Below are 21404 nucleotides of genomic sequence, written 5' to 3'. Positions count from 1 at the left end.
GAGGAAAGTGGATTAATAAAATATTAAGAAAGTAGGGAGAACATTCTTTTGACCCAAAGAGGGTATTTGTGATGTGCTATTATAATTAGGAAGATAACCCTAATTGGATAAAAAGAAAAGCAGCCCTCCGTTCATAGCAAACTGAGTTTAATAGAATGTTAACGAGGCCACCATATTTGCAAGATATCTTAATTATTCTCTCGACAAGAATTTGGGTCTCTAGTTATATTCCCTGGTAGTATGCAGAATCCTATTCCTCTATGTCTTCTGAAATGTCTGTTACTAATTTTTTTTCTGTGAAGAAGAGTTTTTTAGGACACAAAGTGATTACTTTATTCCCTGCAGCTTTCAGTTATTAAGATTAAGATCAGTTATGTTCTAAATATGTTATATAAATTCATTTAATGGAACATTTTCTAATTTCTTCTAGGAAGATAGGGAATGAGGAGCAGTTTCTTTAAAAACCAGTGGAGGTATGGAAAGGGGATTGTCTGTGGGGTTCCTGATTTTTGTTGTTCAAGGTCTCTATCACCACTATTTATATTGCTTAATAACAACTCTTCTTTAAAATCCACCTAGAGCCAATTTCATTCCTCCTGCTTTCCTTTATTATAAAAGGATTCTAAGCCTTTTATAATAACTATAGTCATATCCTCTACCTCCACTCAACTGTTCTGCACTTGCCTACACCATAAGTTTCTGGGACAAACTTAAGAGGCAGGACAATGGGTAGGAATGTTTGTAAGAGAAGGTAGATATTATAAATCTAGTAAGTTGAATGTCCCAAGGGGGCTGCTGTGAATTGTGTCAGACATGTTTTTGTTTTACCCACCAAGTAATCCATGCCTCTAAGAACCATAGTGCACATACATCTAAGGTCTTTCATTCAAGGCCTCGCCTTGTCCTTGGCCTTTTTGGTCTAAACATGTTATGTGCAGTAAGACAGAACACATTATTATTTAAAATTATTCCTCCATCCAGGTGTTCTGTATCCCTGGAAGATTGCTGAATTTATTTTAATCTGTATAGAAATCCATTTTTAGTATCTCAATGAGTTGGAAATTTGCCGAACTTAGATGTCAAAGACATGCTCGTTTTTTGGTTGAGCGAGCCTTTTTATTCACTTGCAAGAATTCTAAGACTGACTAACACAGCCCTTATTTATTTTTCTGCACTGAGAATCACACTCAAATACCAACTAAATCTGGTACAGAGGGGTCAGTCTTCCAACAAAGATACATTAGCCTCAAACACACCTGGGTTAACCTGTCAGTCAGTATTGAGCACCAGACATGGTGGGAAGTTAAACCGCCAACCCCAAGAAGCAGAACATTCCCGCAGAGTTGCCTTATGTAACAGCTCAGAACTGGGAACCCATTTTATCCTGAATATATCAGCACTCAAAATTTTTATGGAGAAATTCGATTTACAAAACTTTTTTTAGGAAACATGACCATTTCCAACCCATGAATTACACCTGGAAATTCCCTTGACCTCAAATCTGGCAGGCAGAGCTGTCAACAATGCAAACTAGCTCACAATCTCTGGCCCAGAACTTTCTGTTTTAAAATCACAGGATATGCCAGCCCCCAAAGCGGGAACACCCATCCGCTCCTTCCATGTCCGTTTCCATCACCCAGTATCCAGCTTCGTCAGTGCCTCCTGACCCAACAGACTCTAATCAGTATATTTGCCTTTATCCTCCTCATTTACTAACTCAACCTGCGTATCAGTCAAGAAAGGTCAGATTATGTCACACTAAAAAAAGTCTAAAATTCCAATTGCTTAACACAACAAAGACGTATTTTTAACTCACAGAAAGTCAACGGTGGGTCTGGACAACTCTTTAGGCCAGCTGTTCTTCCCACAGCAGCTGAGCAACCCAATGCGAAGGAGCCTCCACCACCTCCTGCCTTTATCTTCAGGGCACTCAGACTCCTCTGTAGACCTGGCACAAAAGAACTGTCTAGAATAGGGGTTGGTAAACTTTTTCTTAAAGGGACAAATAGTAAATATTTTTGACATTGCAGGCCAGGATGTCTTTGTGGCAACTACCCAGCTCTGCCCACGTAGCATGGAAACAGCCATAGGTAATGCATAAACAAATGAGGGTGGCTGTGCTCTACTAAAATCTATTTTACAAAAACAGGTAGTGGCCTAGATTTGGTCTACAGGCTATTGTTTCCCGGGTCTTTGTCTAGAGGCTCTCACTAATAATGAAATACTTTTGCCTGAATATGACACATATCACTTTGCTCACATTTTATTTGCAAAAGCAAGTCACATGGCCATGACTTCAAGAGCCAGAGAAGTATGATTTCCTGTGTTTTCAGAAAAGAAAAGAGAAAATATTTATTAAGTGGTACCAATGTCTGCAAATTTTTCATGCTGTTTAATAAAGCTCTCATAAATGGCGATATTAAAAATAGGAATTAAAGTAAGCTGTATTAGATTTGAATGTTAAATCTGAAGCCACTTGGTACAATTTCATGACTAGGGCAAATAAGTTTTAACTTCTTGAAGTTTCAGTACCTCTGTCTGAACCATGAAGATGAAAATCTCTGTCTTTCTATAACTATTTGAGGATCAAATGAGATATTACAGGACAAAGAGATTTGGAAACAAAATACCGAGGATTCATACAGTTATCATTTGCTATTGCCTTAAGCTTCATGGGACTACTGTACTTGAATTTCAAATTTATACCCACCCTCAAAGGCCTGGGCATTATCATACTCTGAGTTTCAAATTCAGTGTCCTCAGTGATGGTCTCTGCCAGGACTTTTGCTTTGGTTCCTGAGCTCAAGTCTAAAATTCTTCTCTTCTGTTCTCTTTAAACGACAGCCCATAATATTGCACAGAATGGGCCCAGCTGGAAATTGGAAGTGGAATGACTAGCTGAGTTAAATAAGAAAAAAAAAAAAGCACACCACCTTTTTGAAGCAAAATTGCTTTTACGAGTTATGCAAATTTTTTTTATCCCTGTCTTTTCCTTCTTGGTATCCAGGAGAGTCTCATTATCACTTAAACAGTTCTCCTAAGCCACTTCAATACTTGCACATTTGTTAATGCAACATGGTTCAATACTTGCACATTTGTTAATGCAACATGGTACACTTTAGGCTCCACTCTGTTTTTAAACCTCCAGGGTGGCTGGGAAAGGAGTGAAGATAGAGGGAGGGCGTGGTGGTGAGAGCAAGGGGAGAAACAGCCTCAGAGAAGCATTTGAAGGAAGGGAACTAACGTTTGGTGAGCATTTTCTCTGTGCCGGAAGCATTCCACCAATTATCTAATTTTGTCCCCACAATTATACTTCATTGCAGGCCGTTTTATTTTCACTAAAAAAAAAAAGGAAACTCTAAGAGTTTAAGTAACATAGATAAAATTAAGATCACACAGCCAAGAAGCTGCAGAGCCAGCATTTGAAGCCTGGGTCTGATTTCCAAGTTCATGTTCTTTCTACACTATTAGGCTGTGTCCTCCATAAAGCAGCACCCTCCAGATAGATGTCAGTGATTCGTCTTTCTAACAGGGCAGTTTACTGAATCCTCTCTCCCACTGGGGATGGTTGGTAATAATCCAAAATAATTCAGTACTTCTCCACCCCTCCCACCTATAGAGATCATTTCGTACCTGCTTCTCCCTCCTAGCCTCCATGAACATTTAGGGCTGAGTTTACAGACCAAAGGGTTGTGTTTTGTCAATAAACAATAAAAAATAAGAAACATTTTAGGGGAAGGAGCATTAGTAAGAAGATAAGGGGACAGAATCTGATGATGATGATGATGATGATGATGATGGGATTTACTATTAATAATTGCTAACCACTTTTCCATATATTCATGTAATCCTGATAACAATCCTAGAAAGTAAATGCTATCGCTTATCATTTAAAGCTGAGCCATGAAGATATGATGCAGCTTGCCCAGAGTGGCACAGCTAGTAAATAGCAGAAATGAGGTTTGAACCTAGAGAGGATGACTGCAGAGCCGAGGCTCTTAACCACTATGCTGGTCATTTCAACCACCTGAGAGTTTTTTTTAAAATGCCAGTGTCCTGCCATCACCCCCAGAGATTCTGATGTATTTGGTATGAGATAGGGTCAGGGCATTAGTGGTTTTAAAAAGCACCTGGGGGTGAATGCTGAGTGCAGCAGAGTTGAAACCCTATGTGACTTAGTTATTCCATCTCCCCGTGCCTCAGGTTCCTCATCTGAATATGAGAGAGGAGGTAGGGATTGGAACTGTGAAAGATGTTTTGAGAAGCCACAGTAAATAAAGTCATATTAGCACTTGGTGGGCAGCTTCCAGGGAGGCTAAATGTCAAGTGATGCTTGAGACAGTATTGTCCAAGGAAGAATTTTCTTGCCCAAGTTATCAATAACAACTCCACACCCTATAAGGAGAACATACCCTTTGGCTCTCAAAATCCTGTGTGTGCATTTTTCTAAATTCTATTGACTATCAAGGAGATGGAGTGCTTTTTCTCATTGCTTAATGGATTATTCTACTTTAACTTTTTAACCAGTAAGCAGGGAAGTCTTCAGACAGAGCTCCTTTGGGTTCAGTGCTTCTATGACCGAGAACGTGTATCACTAGTCTGGGCCTATAGCTCTGTATTTGCAAGACGGAATTTAAAAAAATGTCAAAGAATTCTAAGGATTAAATAAAATATCATATGTAAATCACGGAACATAAAAGTGCTTGGCACATAATAAATGCTTATAAATAGAATACATACATATGATGAAATTAATGTCGTTTTCGTCATTGAGTGGATTAGAGAAGAATCTATGCTAACTTGTATAAAGCATGATAGAAGTGACACGAATAACACAGATGCCCAGGGTGAAGATGCCTTCTAATTGTGTGCTCATTACATTTTAAAATTTTAGTGTATTTCTGTTATTACAAGTAAGCTAAAATATAAAACATGTAAAAATCATAACCAATTTCAAGTGTCATCCCACCCCCCAACACACACACACACTGGAAGGAAGGAGACAGCAAGAGGATCTTTTATTTGCAGATCAGGGGAAGGAAAGCGAAGAGGCTTATTGAGGAAATCCAGAAAGCTAACTCACTTTGCATTTGAAAAGGGACATAGACGTAGAGGCTATGAGAAAGGGAAGAGACCCAGACAGAGTTGCCGTGAGGGGACCTTGAGAGAGGGACAAGCAGGAGATAAGTGATTCATCCTCATCTTTGTCTTTTCACAGACTCCTCAGTAAAATGTACACTTGTTTCCTTAAGCATTTGTGGACTTGAATATATTTCTTGAATTTGTTAAATTACTGGGTCTTCCTTCAAGCTGGTTTTTTTTTTTTTTTTTTTAAATGCCTACAGCACCTGATCTTCCTAGGTGGTCTCCCATCCAAGTATTAACCAGGCCCAACCCTGCTTAGCTTCTGAGATCAGAAGAGATCGGGCACGTTCAGGGTGGCATAGCTGTAGACTCAAGTTAGGTTTAAGACAAGAGCAATCAATGACTGTAAAGTGTTTCTAAAATCCAAAATTGTGAAAGTTTCTAAATTTTTTTTTATCACTACATTGCTAGTGGGGAAAGAGCCTAGGTGCAAATGAGGACCAGGCAAATCTATAGGGGGAATGCCTGTCTGGATACTATGTAGTAGAAGAAGGAACAAACTAGGTTGTTTACTAGCAACATCTAGAGAATATAAAAACAAAATGAGACCTTTAGCACAGTGCCATTTAAATAAATGTAAAACATTCACACAACAAAAGTACTACATTTTACAGAGACACATAAAATTTCAAGATTTATACTCAACAAATTAGAATGGTGAGATTGAACACTGCAGTAGGATTAGAATGGAATGCAAGGGATGGATGGATGGATGAATTTAAAAAACAAAACAAACAGGAATGAGAGGCCTCAAATGAGCTAGTGGAACTGGGGAAAATGATTGCCTCAATTCTCCATACCAGACCACTTCACCTTTCAAAATGTTCCAGCAACAACCCACAACCCAGAAACTGGTAGCAGCAGCAAAATCGATACTCTCCATTCTGCCTTGTTCAGAAAGCTTGCAAAATTAGTGCAGATTAGTAGACTACTCTTAGTGAATCTGAGGGCTAGTTTTGCTGAATTTTAAGTTAAAATACTATTTCAAAGTCAACTTGAAAAGACTACATACTGTATAATTCCAACTATATGACATTATGGAAAAAGCAGCACTATGGAGACAATGTAAAGATCAGCGGTTGCCAGGTTTCCGAGGTGAGGGAGGGAGCAGTAATGAACAGGTGGAGCACAGAAGATTTTGAGAGCAGTGAAATGATTCTTCTGTATGCTACTGTAATGGTGGATGCGTTTCGTAAAACATTTGTCAAAACCCATAAAATGCCCTTATCGGAGGCGTTGCTTGCAAATATATTTCCCATTCAGATGATCCTCTCTTTACCTTGTTGACAGTTTCTTTTGCTAAGCAGAAGCTTTTTAGTTTGATGTAGTCCCATTCATTTATTTTAGCTTTTCCTTCCCTTGCCTTTGAGGTCAAATTTATAAAAATCCTCTTTAAGTCCAAGGTCCTTGAGTTTAGTTTCTATGTTTTCTTCTATGCGTTTTATTGTTTCAGGTCTTTATTTAGGTCCTTACTCCATTTTGAATTAATTTTGGTGTGTGGTGATAGACAACAGTCTAGTTTTATTCTTTTGCTTGTGTCTCTCTAGTTTTCTCAGTACCATTTATTGAAGAAGATTTCCTTTTTCCACTGTATGTTTTTTGCTTTTTTGTCAAAAATTATTTGCCCATTTAAATACGGGTTTACTTCTAGACTCTCGATTCTGTTCCACTGGTCCGTGTGTCTGTTTTGCTGCCAATACCATGCTGTTTTGATTACTTTTGTTTGTAGTATAATTTGAAGTCAGGCAGAGTGATACCTCCAGCCTCGTTCTTTTTTCTCAGGATGGTTTTGGCAATTCGGAGTCTTTTGTGCTTCCATACAAATCTGATGATTTTTTGTTCTATTTCTTTAATAAAAAAAAAAAAAAGTCAATGGGCTTTTGATGGAGATTGTATTAAATCTGTACAATGCTCTAGGTAATAAGGTCATTTTAACTATTTTGATTCTTCCAATCTAAGAACATGGAATATGGGAAAATATATTTGCAAGCAACGCCTCCGACAAGGGCCTAATATCCAAAATATACAAAGAACTCATACAACACAATAACAACAAAAAAACAAATGGTCCAATCAAAAAGTGAGCAGAGGACCTGAACAGACACTTCTCCCTAGAGGACATATAGATGGCCAATAACTATATGAAAATATGCTCAACATCGATAGCTATTAAGGAAATGCCAATCAAAACCACAATGAGATACCTTCTCACACCTGTTAGAATAGCTATAATCAACAGGACAAGTAATAACAAATTCTGGAGAAGATGCAGAGAAAAAGGAATCCTCATACTCTGCTGATGGGACTGCAAATTGGTACAGCCACTATGAGAAACAGTATGGAGGTTCCTCAAAAAACTAAGAATTGATCTACCATATGATCCAGCAATTCGTCTACTGGGCATTTTACTCCAAAGACTTGAAAACCCATATCTGAAAAGATATTTGCACACCGATGTTCATAGCAGCCTTATTCACAGTAGCCAGTACATGGAAGCAACCGAAGTGTCCTACAGTAGATAACTGACTAAAGAAGCTGTAGTACATATATATAGTGGTATATTACTCAGCCATAAGAAGAGATGAAATAACTGCCATTTGTGGCAACATAGATGAACCTTGAGATAATCATGCTAAGTGAAATAAGCCAGACAGAAAAAATTGAAAATCACATGTTACCACTTATATGTGGGATATAAACCTAAAAGCAACAAATGAGCAGGGCAAACAAACAGAGACTCATGGACATGGATTACTAGTGGGGTGAGGAGGAGGGGGGAGGTAGATGGGGCAAAGGGGGTCAAATATAGAGGGGTAGGGGGAGGGCGAAGTGGGTAAAGGGGATCAAATATATAGTAGCTGAAGGAAACTGGACCTTGGGTAGTAAACACATAATAGAACATACAGATGTCAAATGATAATTTACACCTGAAATTATATGATTGTATTAAACAATGTTACCCCAATAAACTTAATTTAAAAAAAAAAACTATAAAATATGCAACATGAAGAGTGAAACCTAAAGTGAACTATGGACTTTAGTTGGTGGTAATGTATTATTATTGGCTCATCACTCATAACAAATGCTCTACACTAAGACAAAATAAAATCAAAATAAACAAAAAATTTTTCAATACAAGACACGGTGAGTAAGGACATCAGAACACACAAAACAGAGAGCTACATAAAACTGAGGCTAATACGGCAATCACACTGGGAGAAGTTGACATCATGTGCCTCCAGGCAGAACAGAACCAGACTCTGAACAGAACATGTTTCTCTACAGAAAAATGGGATACATAGGTACACTGCTAGAATAGTAGGTACACGTGCTAGTGATTATGCACATACTTTATAGAGAGAGACTTGTCTGCTTTTCTTTGAAAAGAGGAAAATAATTTTAGCAACTGCAGCATTCCGGAATAGGTCGAAATGAAGCATTCATTTTATTGATTTACTTACTGATTAATTTTCTGGGAATTTTCAGAACAAGGGGACACACATTGCAAAGACAGAGGCAGAAGTGACGTAGCCCTTACATTATAAACTACACCTCTTTAACTTTCCTGTGTGGATCTCTTTCTCCTCTATTATAAGGAGAACTGCAAGTTCTAATTGGTAAGGAATCTTATGAAACCAGTGTAAAAATATGTGTGTATGTATTGGTGGGGGCAAAGTGGAGGTAGTAATAGATCTTCCCATTAAGAAGAATTTGATATGAACTGCATTGACAGCTGGTAAAGGAAGTAGGTATAGAACAATGACCTAAAGAATTATCCTGAAACCTTATCCATGGCCACTAATTTCACCAGGGACTATCATAAAACACACTCATGTTGCAATCCTTTCTTCAAGGTCTGTGACAGAGAGAGTGTGTGGGGGCCACATGATGACATTTCATAATTGGTCACAGAGACAGAACCAGACTTTAACAAAACTCAGCAGTCTCTAAATTCAGCACAGGGCAAATGGCTCTTCCAATAGACCTGTATAGAAATAAAATATAATAGAGAAGACTAAGGAAACAGATTATGATGTAGTAGGAAAAAGGTAGTGTTGAAGTAAAATAACTTGGGCTCTAATACCAACTCAATCACTTACTACTTATATAGCCTTGGTCTAGTTAGTAAACCTGATGCTGTCTCAAATTCCTCATCAGTAAAATAATAGTGGTAATATTTACCTTTCTGGGTTGTTATAAGTACTTAAACTTAAATATATGTACGTATATCTCACAATGCTTGGCACACAGCCAATACCGAATGAAGGGGGCTGTTATAATTATAGGCTGCATATAAGAAACATACTTATCTCCCAACAGCAGTGCTATAAAAGTGTTTATTTAGAAGGAATTCTTCCAAAGTCCTCAAAAGGGGGAAGAATATCTCACATTACTATTCCCCTCTCCTCTTAAAACACACAGGGTAACAAATGGCTTCCAAGGTTGCTGTGGAAAGTCAGTGTCATAGTCCTTATTACCAATAATCTCCATCGTTATCACCATACAACAGCAATAAGAAAAGTGCCTTACATCTATCTAGTGCTTTCTTAAATATTGTCTCAGGCTCTCGGACCCTCTAATTTTCCTGCCTCCCTAAAGCATGGCACTGTGTGGCTGATGTTGCTGCTGGTGATGATTCAACTTCTCCCTAGGCCTTCATGTTCCTACCATGCTGTGTGATACGAAATGCATTTCCCTGTAGAAACAAAGGCCAAAATTGCCATTAGTCTTAATGATGCGTTTATTACTGCAAGGTCACCATTCCTCATACAGTCGTGTGAGAGCTGACCTGGGATGCAAACCACCATCTTGTTTCTATATTGGTGGAATGTGTTATAAGTTCCAGTGAAATGATCTACAAAGAGACTTTGGAGCACACTGTCCAGGTCCTGGTCTCTGTCTTCAGACTAATTACTTCACCTGCCTAAGCGAACAGGAATCCCAGTCGCTCTTTTTCATGCCTTGGTAGGCTGCCAGCTGGCTAGGACGCAAGAGACGAGGGTCTAGAGCCTCTTCCTTTTCTCCAGCTTTGGAAAACCAAGTTCAGGATTTTGCCGGTCACTCCTCAGCTTGTCACAACTTCTATACCTAGTCTTTATGGCTATATACTTTCCTAAGTCAATGCAAGTAGATCACTCAATAGGTCACAGGGGGATCATTTTTGTAGAATCTGATAGAGTCTGCCAACATGTGCATATGATCACAGCTCTGGATACATCTAGAACAAGAACAAAGGAGCAGTCTGATCAGTATGCAAGGTTGTGACATGACCTCTATCCCACATCTCTTTTTCTGAGCAATTTTTCTATGGTAGTTGTACTCCCAGAGTTCTTAATTCCCTATTCAAATCCCTCTGCATATTTCAGTTTCTCTAATCAATATAAAATTAAGAAGGAATGATACAGTTTTGGTCTCTAGGTGTCAAGCTCTAACAGTATCTCATTTTATCCCCACAACAAACTTGTGGTATAAGCTCTTATTATTATATTAACTCTACAGGTAAAAACACCTAATACCAGAGAGGCTCAGGAACTTTCCTGAGGTCACCTAGTTGGCACGGGACAGATTCAGGACCCAAATTCAGATTTATCAGACTCCAAAACTCTTATCTCTAATCAATAAGTTATAGATTTTTAGCATTTTATCATTTTTAAAGTACATCATTTTGAAAATGTAAGATTTATTTGAGATCCCATCAGTCCTAGGAGGTAAACAGGACAGGTACTGCTATCTCAGCTTGGCAGGAGAGGACCCAGAAACTTGGGTGGGTGAATGACTCTGCCTAGGTCCCCAGGTCAACAATGAAAGGAATATGGACTTTGGAGTCAGACCGGCCTGGATCTGGGACTGCCCCTGACTTTCTGTGTAGCTGTGAGAAACTCACTCGAGGTTTCGCCTGTAAAATGCAGCTAATAATACTACCCTATGAGGAGGTTTGTATGAAATACAGTTTCGGGCCAGTTTCACAAAATGTTTAAAAGTGTGCATTGTTGCCTGTTTTAAGTGATTCTGTGACTTTGAGAAAGTCATATTGGGAAAGTTATTTAACCTAAATCTCTGTCAAAACAGTATAATAATAGCACTTAGTGTGTGGGGTCTTTGTGAGGTTTAAATACTACAACTCATGTGAAACAATTAGTAAAGAGCAAGTGCACAATAAATATTAGCTGTTATTATTTGTAAAGCAGCTCACAATGTGCCTGATGCATAATAGACACAGTGCATATCCTCTCTACCACTATATGTTCCCCTGCTCTCAAATATACACGTCAGGAAAATATCCCGTTTAGCTCAGTGGAGGCCTCTCTACCCCTGTGACTTTCACCTGCTCACACTCAGACCTTTGGGAGCCATGTAAGATGAAGGCAAGAGGTACCATTTTCAAATATAATAAACATACAGCTACCCACAGGGGCATCTCTCATTCCCACTGGCAGGTTATAGACAGTCTTTTCTCAATTACCTGAGGCTAATTTTAATACAAGGGCAGCTTTGCTCACTTTGCTTTCTGCATACACCCTCGGCTTCCTCCTGAGCCCCAAGGGGGGTCTGCTCAGAGACTGTAAGCCCATATCAATATCATCCCAAGCAAAACATAATTAGAAAACTAAATCAGCAGCCAGAAGAAGAGTGGAATTCTTTCCAAAGCCGTATATCAGGTGAGTCGAGTGTGAGGTTTATGGGTATTTTCATTTGGATTGTTCACCTCACTGCTTCCCTTTATCAGCATAGAGAATCCAGATTGGGCATCTATCTTGATTCCAGTGTAGGGGGTGGCCAAGTGGGGCTGGTGGGTCCAATCCAGTCCACTGCCAGTTTTTGTAAGTAAAGCTTTGTAAGAACAAAGCCACGCCCACTCATTTACATATCATTTATGGCTGCTTTGGGGCAGAGGTGACTAGTGACAACAGAAGCTAGTTGGCCCACAGAGCTGCCTTCCAGGTTCCCATCATCCTCAGCACTGTGCTCGTAACTCCTTCCTCCCATGTCCTTCGATTCGAAATTGTCCAGTTTTCTTCTGTGCCATAGTGACCTGAAAAATTGTAGCTTGTAAAATAACCAACCCCTGGACATTTCCACTTTGGAGCTCACCAGGCCCCCATACTCAGTGTATCCAAAACCCATCATGAAATTAGCTCCTCTTCCTCCTCACTTCCTGGTTTCTGTTGTGATTGGATAATATTTTGCAATGTTGTGTACCCCTCCCCTTCTCTGCAGTTTTCTTTTTCCTTCTGTTCTTCATTCCCCTCCTACCCACTCACATTCAGTTCATTCTACAGAAAAGAAAAGCATAAGTTGGGTTCATGTGCTGTAGGAGAGGGGAGGCTATTTGATATAGAGTCCTCTGAGTGGGGAATATTGGAAGGTAAATCTGAAGAGCGCAGGGGAGTGAGTTATGGATATAGGCAGAGCAGAGTGCTGCTCTAAGCTGAGGAGAGAGCAAGTGCCTCAGCCCTGGGGTGGGCGCCCGCTGCGAGTTTTTAAGGAAGGTAAAGGAGGTCAGCATGGTTGGGTTGAGTAGGAAGGAGAGGAGTGGTGGGCAATGGGGTCAGAGGGACCAGCTTTGGCACCACCCTGAGGTCAGGCTCAGGACCGTTGCTTATATTCTGAGTAATTCAAAAGTTGGAACTTAAATTTTAAAAGGATCGCTTCTATTTTATGTCACCTTTTAAAAGCCTCCCTCTTGCTGTGTAGGTACCAGAGAACCCAATTAGGAGGCTCATTCACAGCCCACTTAGGGACTTAGACCAGAGGCAGCAGTGTAGGAGGCGAGGGTGGTGGCATTATGGCAAAGTACTGAATAGATTCTGGAAGTAGAGCCAATCCCATTTTAAGTGATGGGTTAAATGTGGGATGTGAAAGAAATGAGAAAACCAGGATGACCGCAAGATTCAGAATCTGACAAACCTAAGACGATGATGGCTCAAGAAGTAGGCAGTGGGAACGGAGCTGGATCAGACATTTAGCTTAAGCCATGTTAAATTGAAAATGCATATTGAACATCCACATGGAGATAGTGAGTAGACGATTAGACAAATTAGTCTAGAGTTCAGGGCAGAGGTCTACACTGAAGTCAAGAGTGTATTCCACAGGGTTCAGATGGTGTTTGGCAGCCCGAGGTTGGATGAGCATGCTGAGGGAGTGGATGTGGATGGAGAATAGAGAACCAGAGTACCCCAGTGTAAAACGCTGGGAAGAAACAAGGAATTAACATAGGAAACTGAGAAACAGTGGCTTGTGAGGTAATAGGAGAATCAAAATGGTCCTAAAAGTGAAAGAAATAGTACAAGAAGAAAAAGGTAAGTCAGCAATGTTAAATGTATTGATAGGTCAAATGAGGACTGAGAATTGACCATGGCATGTGAACAGTGTGGAATGTTAAATTTTGTGAATCCTGCAATGTTCCCTGAGAGAAATAAGAAATTATTCGTCCTAGGTGGTTGAAGAGACAGTTTTAGATTGAGACTAATTGTTGCTCAGAAGTGAAGCTAACTTGATTGCCAGCTGCTGAGCAGGGTGCCTGCCCTTTTCTTACCTCCAAAGAAGTGATTTTTCATCAGAGGAGAAACCTGTCACACCTTTGAGCTGCCAAACCATAAATCTTTCCACCAACTTGCTAATAGTTTTTCTTGCCACCTTTCCTGGTAATCCAGAGTAATTGTTATGAAATATGGGCTTGTTCTGTCTCTCTCAGCTGGGGCCCTTCTGTCCTCTGCAGGTCCTAGGGAGAGCAGAGGCTCTGTGTTTGTCACTGGATGTTTGTGAGAAGCACAGAGGATGCTGTTACCAAGAACATGACATTCCGATGAAGCTAGAGGTGCCACACAGCAGCCTTGAAATCTGAGAGCCAGTGGCCCCCCCTTCCCAAAATGCATCAGCAAGATGCCTCTGCTTTGTTTAACATATTTTCTTTCTTGGGGAGACAGAATAAAATGACCCCTATTTATTATGAGAGCAAAAACATTCCTTCGTGCATGCTTTTAGTTATTCCATGAAAATGTATTGAGTATCTGAAGTTGTCCAGTAGAGTATTAGGTTAAAAGTTTGATGACAATGAGCAATCTGACATATATATATCTTATGAAAGTTATATTTAATGGGAATTAACTGAAAGAATATTTTCTCTGGGAAGAATATTGGAAGAGATTAGTCGGGGAACTGTTCAGTAAGTGTGGCTTTGTCTCTCCCAGTCCTTGAATCAGTAACTATGTGATTTTGCCTGCCTATCATGAGCTCCTATTAGATCTTGAAAAACCTAAGTAATGCTTACCAAGCCTCTTAAACCCCCAACATGAAATCCTGAAACTTCAACAAGATTCCCTAATGGTTGCTAAAACTGCCTTTGCAAGCTCCATTTCTGTGACATACATCTGGGCTCAGGGGCCAATGTCTTGATATGTATCTAAGTGCCATCTTGCTACATTGGTCACATTTTCTATAATGGTGACTTGGGGTCATAGATGTCCAGTTACCCTGCAGCTCTGCAATGATGCACAGTCAGCGGACATATGCAATCGGATATCTACAAGATCTAAGTGGGATCAGTCGTGGCAGGCCAGTGCAAGTCTTCACAAAGTACGTGTGAGTGCCACTCAGTATGCTAAGCACTGGGGACATAAAATTGAAGACAAATTCTCACCCTTAAGAAGCCCAAATGGAAAAGGGTTTGCAAACATCAAGTAACTTTAAGAAAAGAACCATCTATGGCAGATCTCACCCTAGTCTTAGCTCATGAGTGTGTCTTAGTCTTGTGTCTGGCTGAACATGTGTCTTAGTCTTGGCTGCCAGTTACCCAGTAACTGAAAATTAGCAAATTGAGAGCTGATAAGATTGCTTAACAATTGCTCAGGCAATGATTTCTGCAACATAGTTAAAATCTAACAATTTAATTCCAGTTTTCATAGTTTAATATGAGGAGTGCATTGAGTCAAGTGACCTAACACTAAATTAGTTTAAGATTTCTGAGAAAGTGCAGATGGCTGAATTAATCAACTGGAATTTATCAGATGCTTCCCCTGTGCCAGGCATTGTGCTAGGAAATTTATATTGATTACCTCAATTAATTCACAAACCTCTGAAATAAGTACTGTTATTATCTTCCATTGTACAGATGAAGAAAGTAAGTCTGAACCAGGACTCAGGCCCAGGATGTCTGGCACCAATCTCCCTAATCTTCCTCATAAAACATTTCTTCATGCGAGACTGATTCAGCCACATAGCATCACTACGTGATGAGTGTTAATCCATTTGGAATGGTTATGGACACCTACATGACTTACTCAGCAGAATAGTGAGGAGCAGGGGCGGGGGATAACGGATGGCGGGGCACAAGGACAGTATTAGCACAGACATGTAAGGATAGCTTCCAGACCTTAAGTCTAGTCAACTCCATTGCCATCTTTTGTATACAGTGCTTTTAAATAGACTCTAAAACCCAAATGTTACTTTTCCTATCCTTGTGATGAATAAAGATAAGAGAATCGCAGGAGAAATAAGATATAAAGTCAGATTTCTACTCCGAAATCTTAAATTGGTTAAACAGGGTCCAATCCTGGCAGGTTTCTCTCTTTTATAGGTGTTATTTTCTGCAGCTGAATCACCTATTTCATCCTTTTCTAGCTTTTTCCTCCTGGAAAACTCCTTCTCATTTTTCAAGCTTCATCTCAAGGGTACCACTTCCTCCAAAAAGTCATTTATAAATCCAAGGCTTAATGCAGTGGTCCTCCTCTTTTTTCCTCCACCATCACAGCATCGCAATTGTCTGTGCGTTTTATTATATTCTGTACTTGGTTATGAACCCCTTTAATACAAAGACTGTGTTTTACTCCTCTTTGTATCCTCAAGCATGTAACAGTGCCAGATATATAGTATGTACTCATTAAATGAGGGAATGAATGAATGAATACATTCTGAGATAGAACAGTTGGTTTTGGTCTACTTATAACAGAGTCTGCTTGCTTAAACTTAGTTATTCATCATATCTATCCTCACAAATGGAAACAGAACCCACGGTCTAACAAAAATTTAAACCTAAAAGAAATAACAGAGATAAGTTAGTCCAACCTCTTCTTTATATAGATAAAGAAATGAGGACCAAATGGACTGAAGTGCTTTCCCCAAAGTTGCCCATATGCTCAGGGACAGAACTGGGAATGGGACTTAGAATTTACTCCTAAGCCAGAGATCTTTGCCGCTTCACCAGCATTCTCCCACACTGAAGGATCTCTTAGAACACTGCCTGTGAGGATAGCATGTCTTTCTGGTGGAAAGATTCTCTACATTAAGAGATCCTCAGAGTAGCAAATGAAAACTTACAAACAAAAAGCGAATTCATTTTCCCACATATTGTTGAAAACAATTCACACAGCCTCTGGTCCCTCGTAGCACTCAAACACCACTTCTGAAATATGTTTCAAAAATTTGATTTCTCCAGCACATTGTTTTTTTTCCCCCCAAATAATTTGGTGCACAAAAGAAATTTTAAAAGTATGAGAGATTGCAAGGACATCTGCCATAAGGAAAATTCTCATTTCAGCCAGAACATTGATTTCAATACATCTATTCAAAGAAATAAAGTGGCTGTTCTTCCCTTTGGTAAAATACACTTGCAGTTTACAAAATATTTTGTTGATAGAAATGTTAGCAAACAATGACAGACATGCAGCCCGAAGCCACTGAAATGTAGCATAAGTCCCAATAGTCACTAGAAATTAAAACATTGCAGTAAGTCTACAACAGTTTGTTTTGCATAACACTTTGATAGAGGCACGGCTGGTGCATTAGAAGAATAAGGGCTATGGAAGCAGAAATATCTGCTTAAGACCAGCTGTATCGTGTGTGTCAACTCTGTGACCTTTGATAAGAGATTTTATCCTCTTAGTTCCATCCACAAATTCAAGAAATATTTAATGAGCACCTACTTGGTGTAGGCTCTGCTCTAGGCAGTATACAGCAGTGAAATAGTTTTAAAGCCTTCTGTCGCCAAGCTTACATTCTCATAGGGAGATTCTTTGGGAGACAAACAACATGCACAAAAAATAGGAAACATGTAGTATGTTATTTGGTGGTTAGTATTATGGAGTTGGAGGAAAGGGGCTGTTGAGAAGAGAGTGACTTTACGGTGATCAAGGAAGGTGTCACTAAGACAATGACATTGAAAAGTAGGTGGAAAGAATGGAAAAATAAAGCAGGTAGGTGTATGGGGTTACAGGGCTCCCAGCACAGAAAATGGCAAGTTCAAAGGCCCTGGGGTGGGTCGCATGGTACATTCAAAAAGCAGCAAAAAGGCTCTATGTCTAGTCCATTAGTAGTAATGGAAGATTAATGGGTTATGGCCTCAGAGGTGTAAGAAGAGGGGAGGCAGAGGGCCCGACCTTTAAGGACCTTGAGGCCAATAAGGACATTGGCCTTTTTTTCCTAAGTAAGATGAGAAGCTTTTGGAAACTTTTGAGCAGAAGAGTGGTATGATCTGGCTCCAAGTTTTAGAAAGTCACACTGTATTGACAAGAGACTGCAGGAGGGCAGGGGTGGAAGCATACAGAACTATTAAGAGGCTACTGAAATGGCCCATGCAAGGTATTATGGTATGTTGGACTAGGTGAGTAGCCATGGAGAAAATGAGAGGTAGTCAAACTCTGGATATATTTAAAGGTAGTGCCGTCAGGATCTGCTTACAGAGTGCCTGTTGAGAACTGAATGAGTCAATATACGTAAAATGTTCGTGTAATGCTGGTACAATTTACGAGCTCAAATGATAGCAATTCCTTTATCTCTCTTCTTATTGGTTATTGTTAATTACTAACATTCATCGAGCATTTACACTATACCAGACACTGCGCCACGTATTTGGCACATATTCCTTAGTATATGGTCCTTCCATTTTTATCGGATTTTATTGAGACTTTCTAAGCTCTTAGAAGGAAACTGGGATTTAGTTGACTATTTCTTTTCCTCCTGTCTTCCTTTCATATTTTAAAAGGTCATCAGCCTTATGGGAGAAGACTTTATTAGTAACCGCTCTGGTCCAGGCTTTTAACATTTGTTGATTCACCCTGCTTCACCTGGAGTGCAGTGGCATGTGCTTGGGACCTAAAAGTGTATTCTCCACCTAATATTCTTTGTAGGGTAGGAGGGAGCATGATAGACAGGGCGAAGACATTTGCTAACCCTGCGTCTAGTTTATATTGGCTCCACTGAAACTACCTCAACATGGTAGAAATCCCCCCAAATAGTAGCTGGCATTCATTCAAACTCTCATCTGCTTTGCAGGGGAGTGGGGAATGGAGGGTAGGTTGGTAATGACCAGGCCCTGAACACCGATGCTCTCAACTGGGACTAGATGCCTCAGAGGTCTACTCAGGCATTAAGGGTCTGGATTTTTCTCATCCCTTGGACACACTCTTGTTTAATCTTTGAAATGAATACAGGTGCCCCTACTGAGAATTTGCATGCCAAAATCTGTCGATCCTGAGAAATCTCAATTCTCCTGAATAAAGAGCTATAGGGGAAGTAGATTTCTATTCTGTTTTTACAAATCTGCTTCTAAGGGAAGCAGTAGGAGTCAATGTCTTCTTCTTCCTGGGCGGCTTCAATTGACCGGTGGCTCATTTCTGAGAAACGGACCCCCAAGCATTTTGACATACTTGAGGCTTACTCAGATTTGTAAAGTATCATACTCTGTTTCCTCTGAGGAAACAATTAGCAACATGGACCACTGGAATGACCCTGCTATTTTACTGTACAATCACCAAGTTCTTCATTAAGAGATGAGTCCCCGAAGTGAACAAAAGACTACCGCAGGACGAGGGATCTTTCTTTCTCCTGTGGGGTGCCAGCTACGCATTGAACTCTATAGTACATCTGTACCGTCACACTTACTTCTTGCAGCTCATCTTCATGGTGAGTTTGTTTTCCCTAATGTGCACACTCAGAAAGGATAAGGACTTTGCCCAGATTCATACAGCTAACAGATGAACCGAAGTTGACATAAACGTCTATAAACCTTGGTCTGTGTAAAACCTTGAAGTTTTAACCACCAAATGACATTACCCCCCTTATCCATTTCAACAATGTGGAACACGTCCAAGGGTGGCAGAATCCTCCTGTAACACTGTGCTTTATAATGCCCATGTGGCTTCACCTGGAGTCATTCTGGAAGTTCCAAGTTCATGAATAATGTCCCTTCAACTTGGTTAGGCTCACAGTGCCAGTAGAAGACAGATGATCTACGGCTGTGTGTGGTATCATTGCAAGCTAATGTGTTACCTCGTATTCTTGGGTTGCCATCCCCTGGAGTGTTCTCAAGCGATCAGTTGATCAGTTGTCAGTTGCAGGTCTGTTGTTTCTCTCACCAGAAGCCCAGCCAGTGGAAGATGACAGCCCCAAAGCCCTGCCTGTGTTAGGGGAGCTATCGAACTCGGATAATGACATAAACGAGCCAGCGTTCATCTGGGGAATCTCAGACAAAGCAGCCCAGAGGAAAACCATCTCTGTCGATGAAGGTTTGTTTCACTTGCAGCAGGAAAAGCAGCAGAAGCAGCAGCAGCGACCAGAGCCCGTGCACAGGCTGGGGAGAGGTAAAGGAAGGCTGAAGCTGCCACATGTGAGTAGCATTTTATGATTTCTCAGCAGCTGGGAGAGGAATGCTGGGGAGGGGGCTTGGCCAGGAGGTGAGCTTGCGTGTGTGGGTTGGGGCTTCATAGCTGGGGGTGGGAAGGATGGTTTACATAAATAACAAGTGCGTTTGGGATCTGCTCTCTTCTTCCAAAGGAGATCCAAGAGTGTGCCCACACGCACTTGCATTTTCTTGCTGATCTTAACAAATGTGAGCAGCAGGTGGGGAATAGTTTCTTTTTTTCCCCTCATCTTCATCCCTGAGAGTGGACTGCATGGCAGAAAGATGCCCCAGCCTAAGGGAGCTTTCCTGAGCGGGAGAACTCTCCCAGGGGGTTTCTTTCCCAAGTTTCTCTTGCAGCCCTGCGAGTCTCCATTCCTCTGCCATCTGGCCGTTCCTCTGCAGGGGCATTTACATCCCACTAGCCACAAAGGGGCAAGGGCGACTTTTGTATCTTTGGTTCTCAGCTGGAGTTTTCTGTAGTAAACAGCACCAAACCCACAAGGTTTAATTTCTCAGTTAAGAGAGTTCAATGAGCACAGCCCTGGCATGGAAAAGCATGGGCATCGTTTCGTGCATCTTCTCAGCCCAGGGCAAATATGTAAGTAGGTCTTTCAGGGCTGACAGCATTGATGCTGTCTTGAACTTTGGAAAAGTTTTTTAATGGCTTTTTTTCTTTTCAAAATTAAGCCTGGAATTTCCTGTGAACATCAGATAGACTGAAGCTGAAAAGGGGCAGGAGAGAATTTTTTGCTTTAAAGCACTTGTGTAGCTGGCATCAGGTTGTCTTAGAGTAGGGAGCTGGTTAGTACCTTTGGGTTATTGTTACTGATGCTAAATAATGTGCTCAGTAGAAGTACAACTGGTCGTAAACTTGGTTGTATTCTGGTTATCAAAAGACATGGTTATTTCTCACCCTTCCTTCTCTCTTTAGAAGCTTTGATGTGGCTGAGCATTTTATGCCGAATATTTAGATGCTTGAGCATGTGAAATAAATGCATACAAGTTCATCTTTCAAGAAGGAGTGGAGAAAGGGAGTAAAGGAGGGAGCCAGGGAGGGATGCTTAGCTTATCCAAAGAGCAGGCTTTGAGCAGCTGTGCATAGTGAAGGTGGGGGAGTCTGAGAGACTTCATGCTGGGACCTGGCTGGGAGGAGAGCAGTCAGCCAATGCTTGGATGCAGAAGTTGCTATGGGGTGCGTGTGAAATATGAACCAGGGGACGGGCTTCACAGGAAATCCTCTCACTGAGGCATTGCTTTCCAACCTTTCTGATACTATGACACTTCAGGGTAAACAGATGAGGTTGCTCAAAGCTGGGGATGAGTGGCTAGGGTGCTCAAGTGGCCAATCCAGTGGAAAGGGTTCAATATTCAGGGCATCACACCACCTGGAACTCATCCATTGCACAGTGGTGTGCTTTGGTATACTGGTTGGGAGGATCTAATTTAAGCAACCCTGGGAAAGCCAAAGAAATGAGTCAAAATGAATAATTTTACGCCTATGCTTTGTTGTTATTTGTTTTGCAATTACTAGTAACAATGCATCGTGGAAACATTACATGGTTTTGTTTTGTTTTGTTTTGTTTTGTTTTTAAGACTTTCTCCTAGTCTTACCCCTTTACTACCTCTGGTTCTTCTTATGCTC

The 21404-nt window shown here is 40.5% G+C and overlaps 1 protein-coding gene and 1 pseudogene across 1 annotated transcript in view; one reads left to right on the top strand and one right to left on the bottom strand.

Moving 5' to 3' along the window:
• The window catches only part of ANKFN1 (ankyrin repeat and fibronectin type III domain containing 1), a 527248-nt gene that overhangs the window by 151101 nt on the left and 354743 nt on the right, over nucleotides 1-21404 (top strand). The window contains exon 4 of the mRNA XM_036222287.1: nucleotides 19500-19747. Within this exon, the coding sequence (XP_036078180.1) occupies nucleotides 19500-19747 (248 nt within the window). The remainder of the gene's footprint in view (nucleotides 1-19499; nucleotides 19748-21404) is intronic.
• LOC118604919 lies at nucleotides 5337-5455 on the bottom strand (annotated as a pseudogene).

The sequence above is a fragment of the Rousettus aegyptiacus genome, unplaced genomic scaffold (assembly GCF_014176215.1).
Source record: "Rousettus aegyptiacus isolate mRouAeg1 unplaced genomic scaffold, mRouAeg1.p scaffold_m13_p_6, whole genome shotgun sequence".
Lineage (NCBI taxonomy): Eukaryota > Metazoa > Chordata > Mammalia > Chiroptera > Pteropodidae > Rousettus > Rousettus aegyptiacus.
Note: the sequence above shows the minus strand (reverse complement) of the source record. Positions and strands in the feature narration are given on the sequence as shown.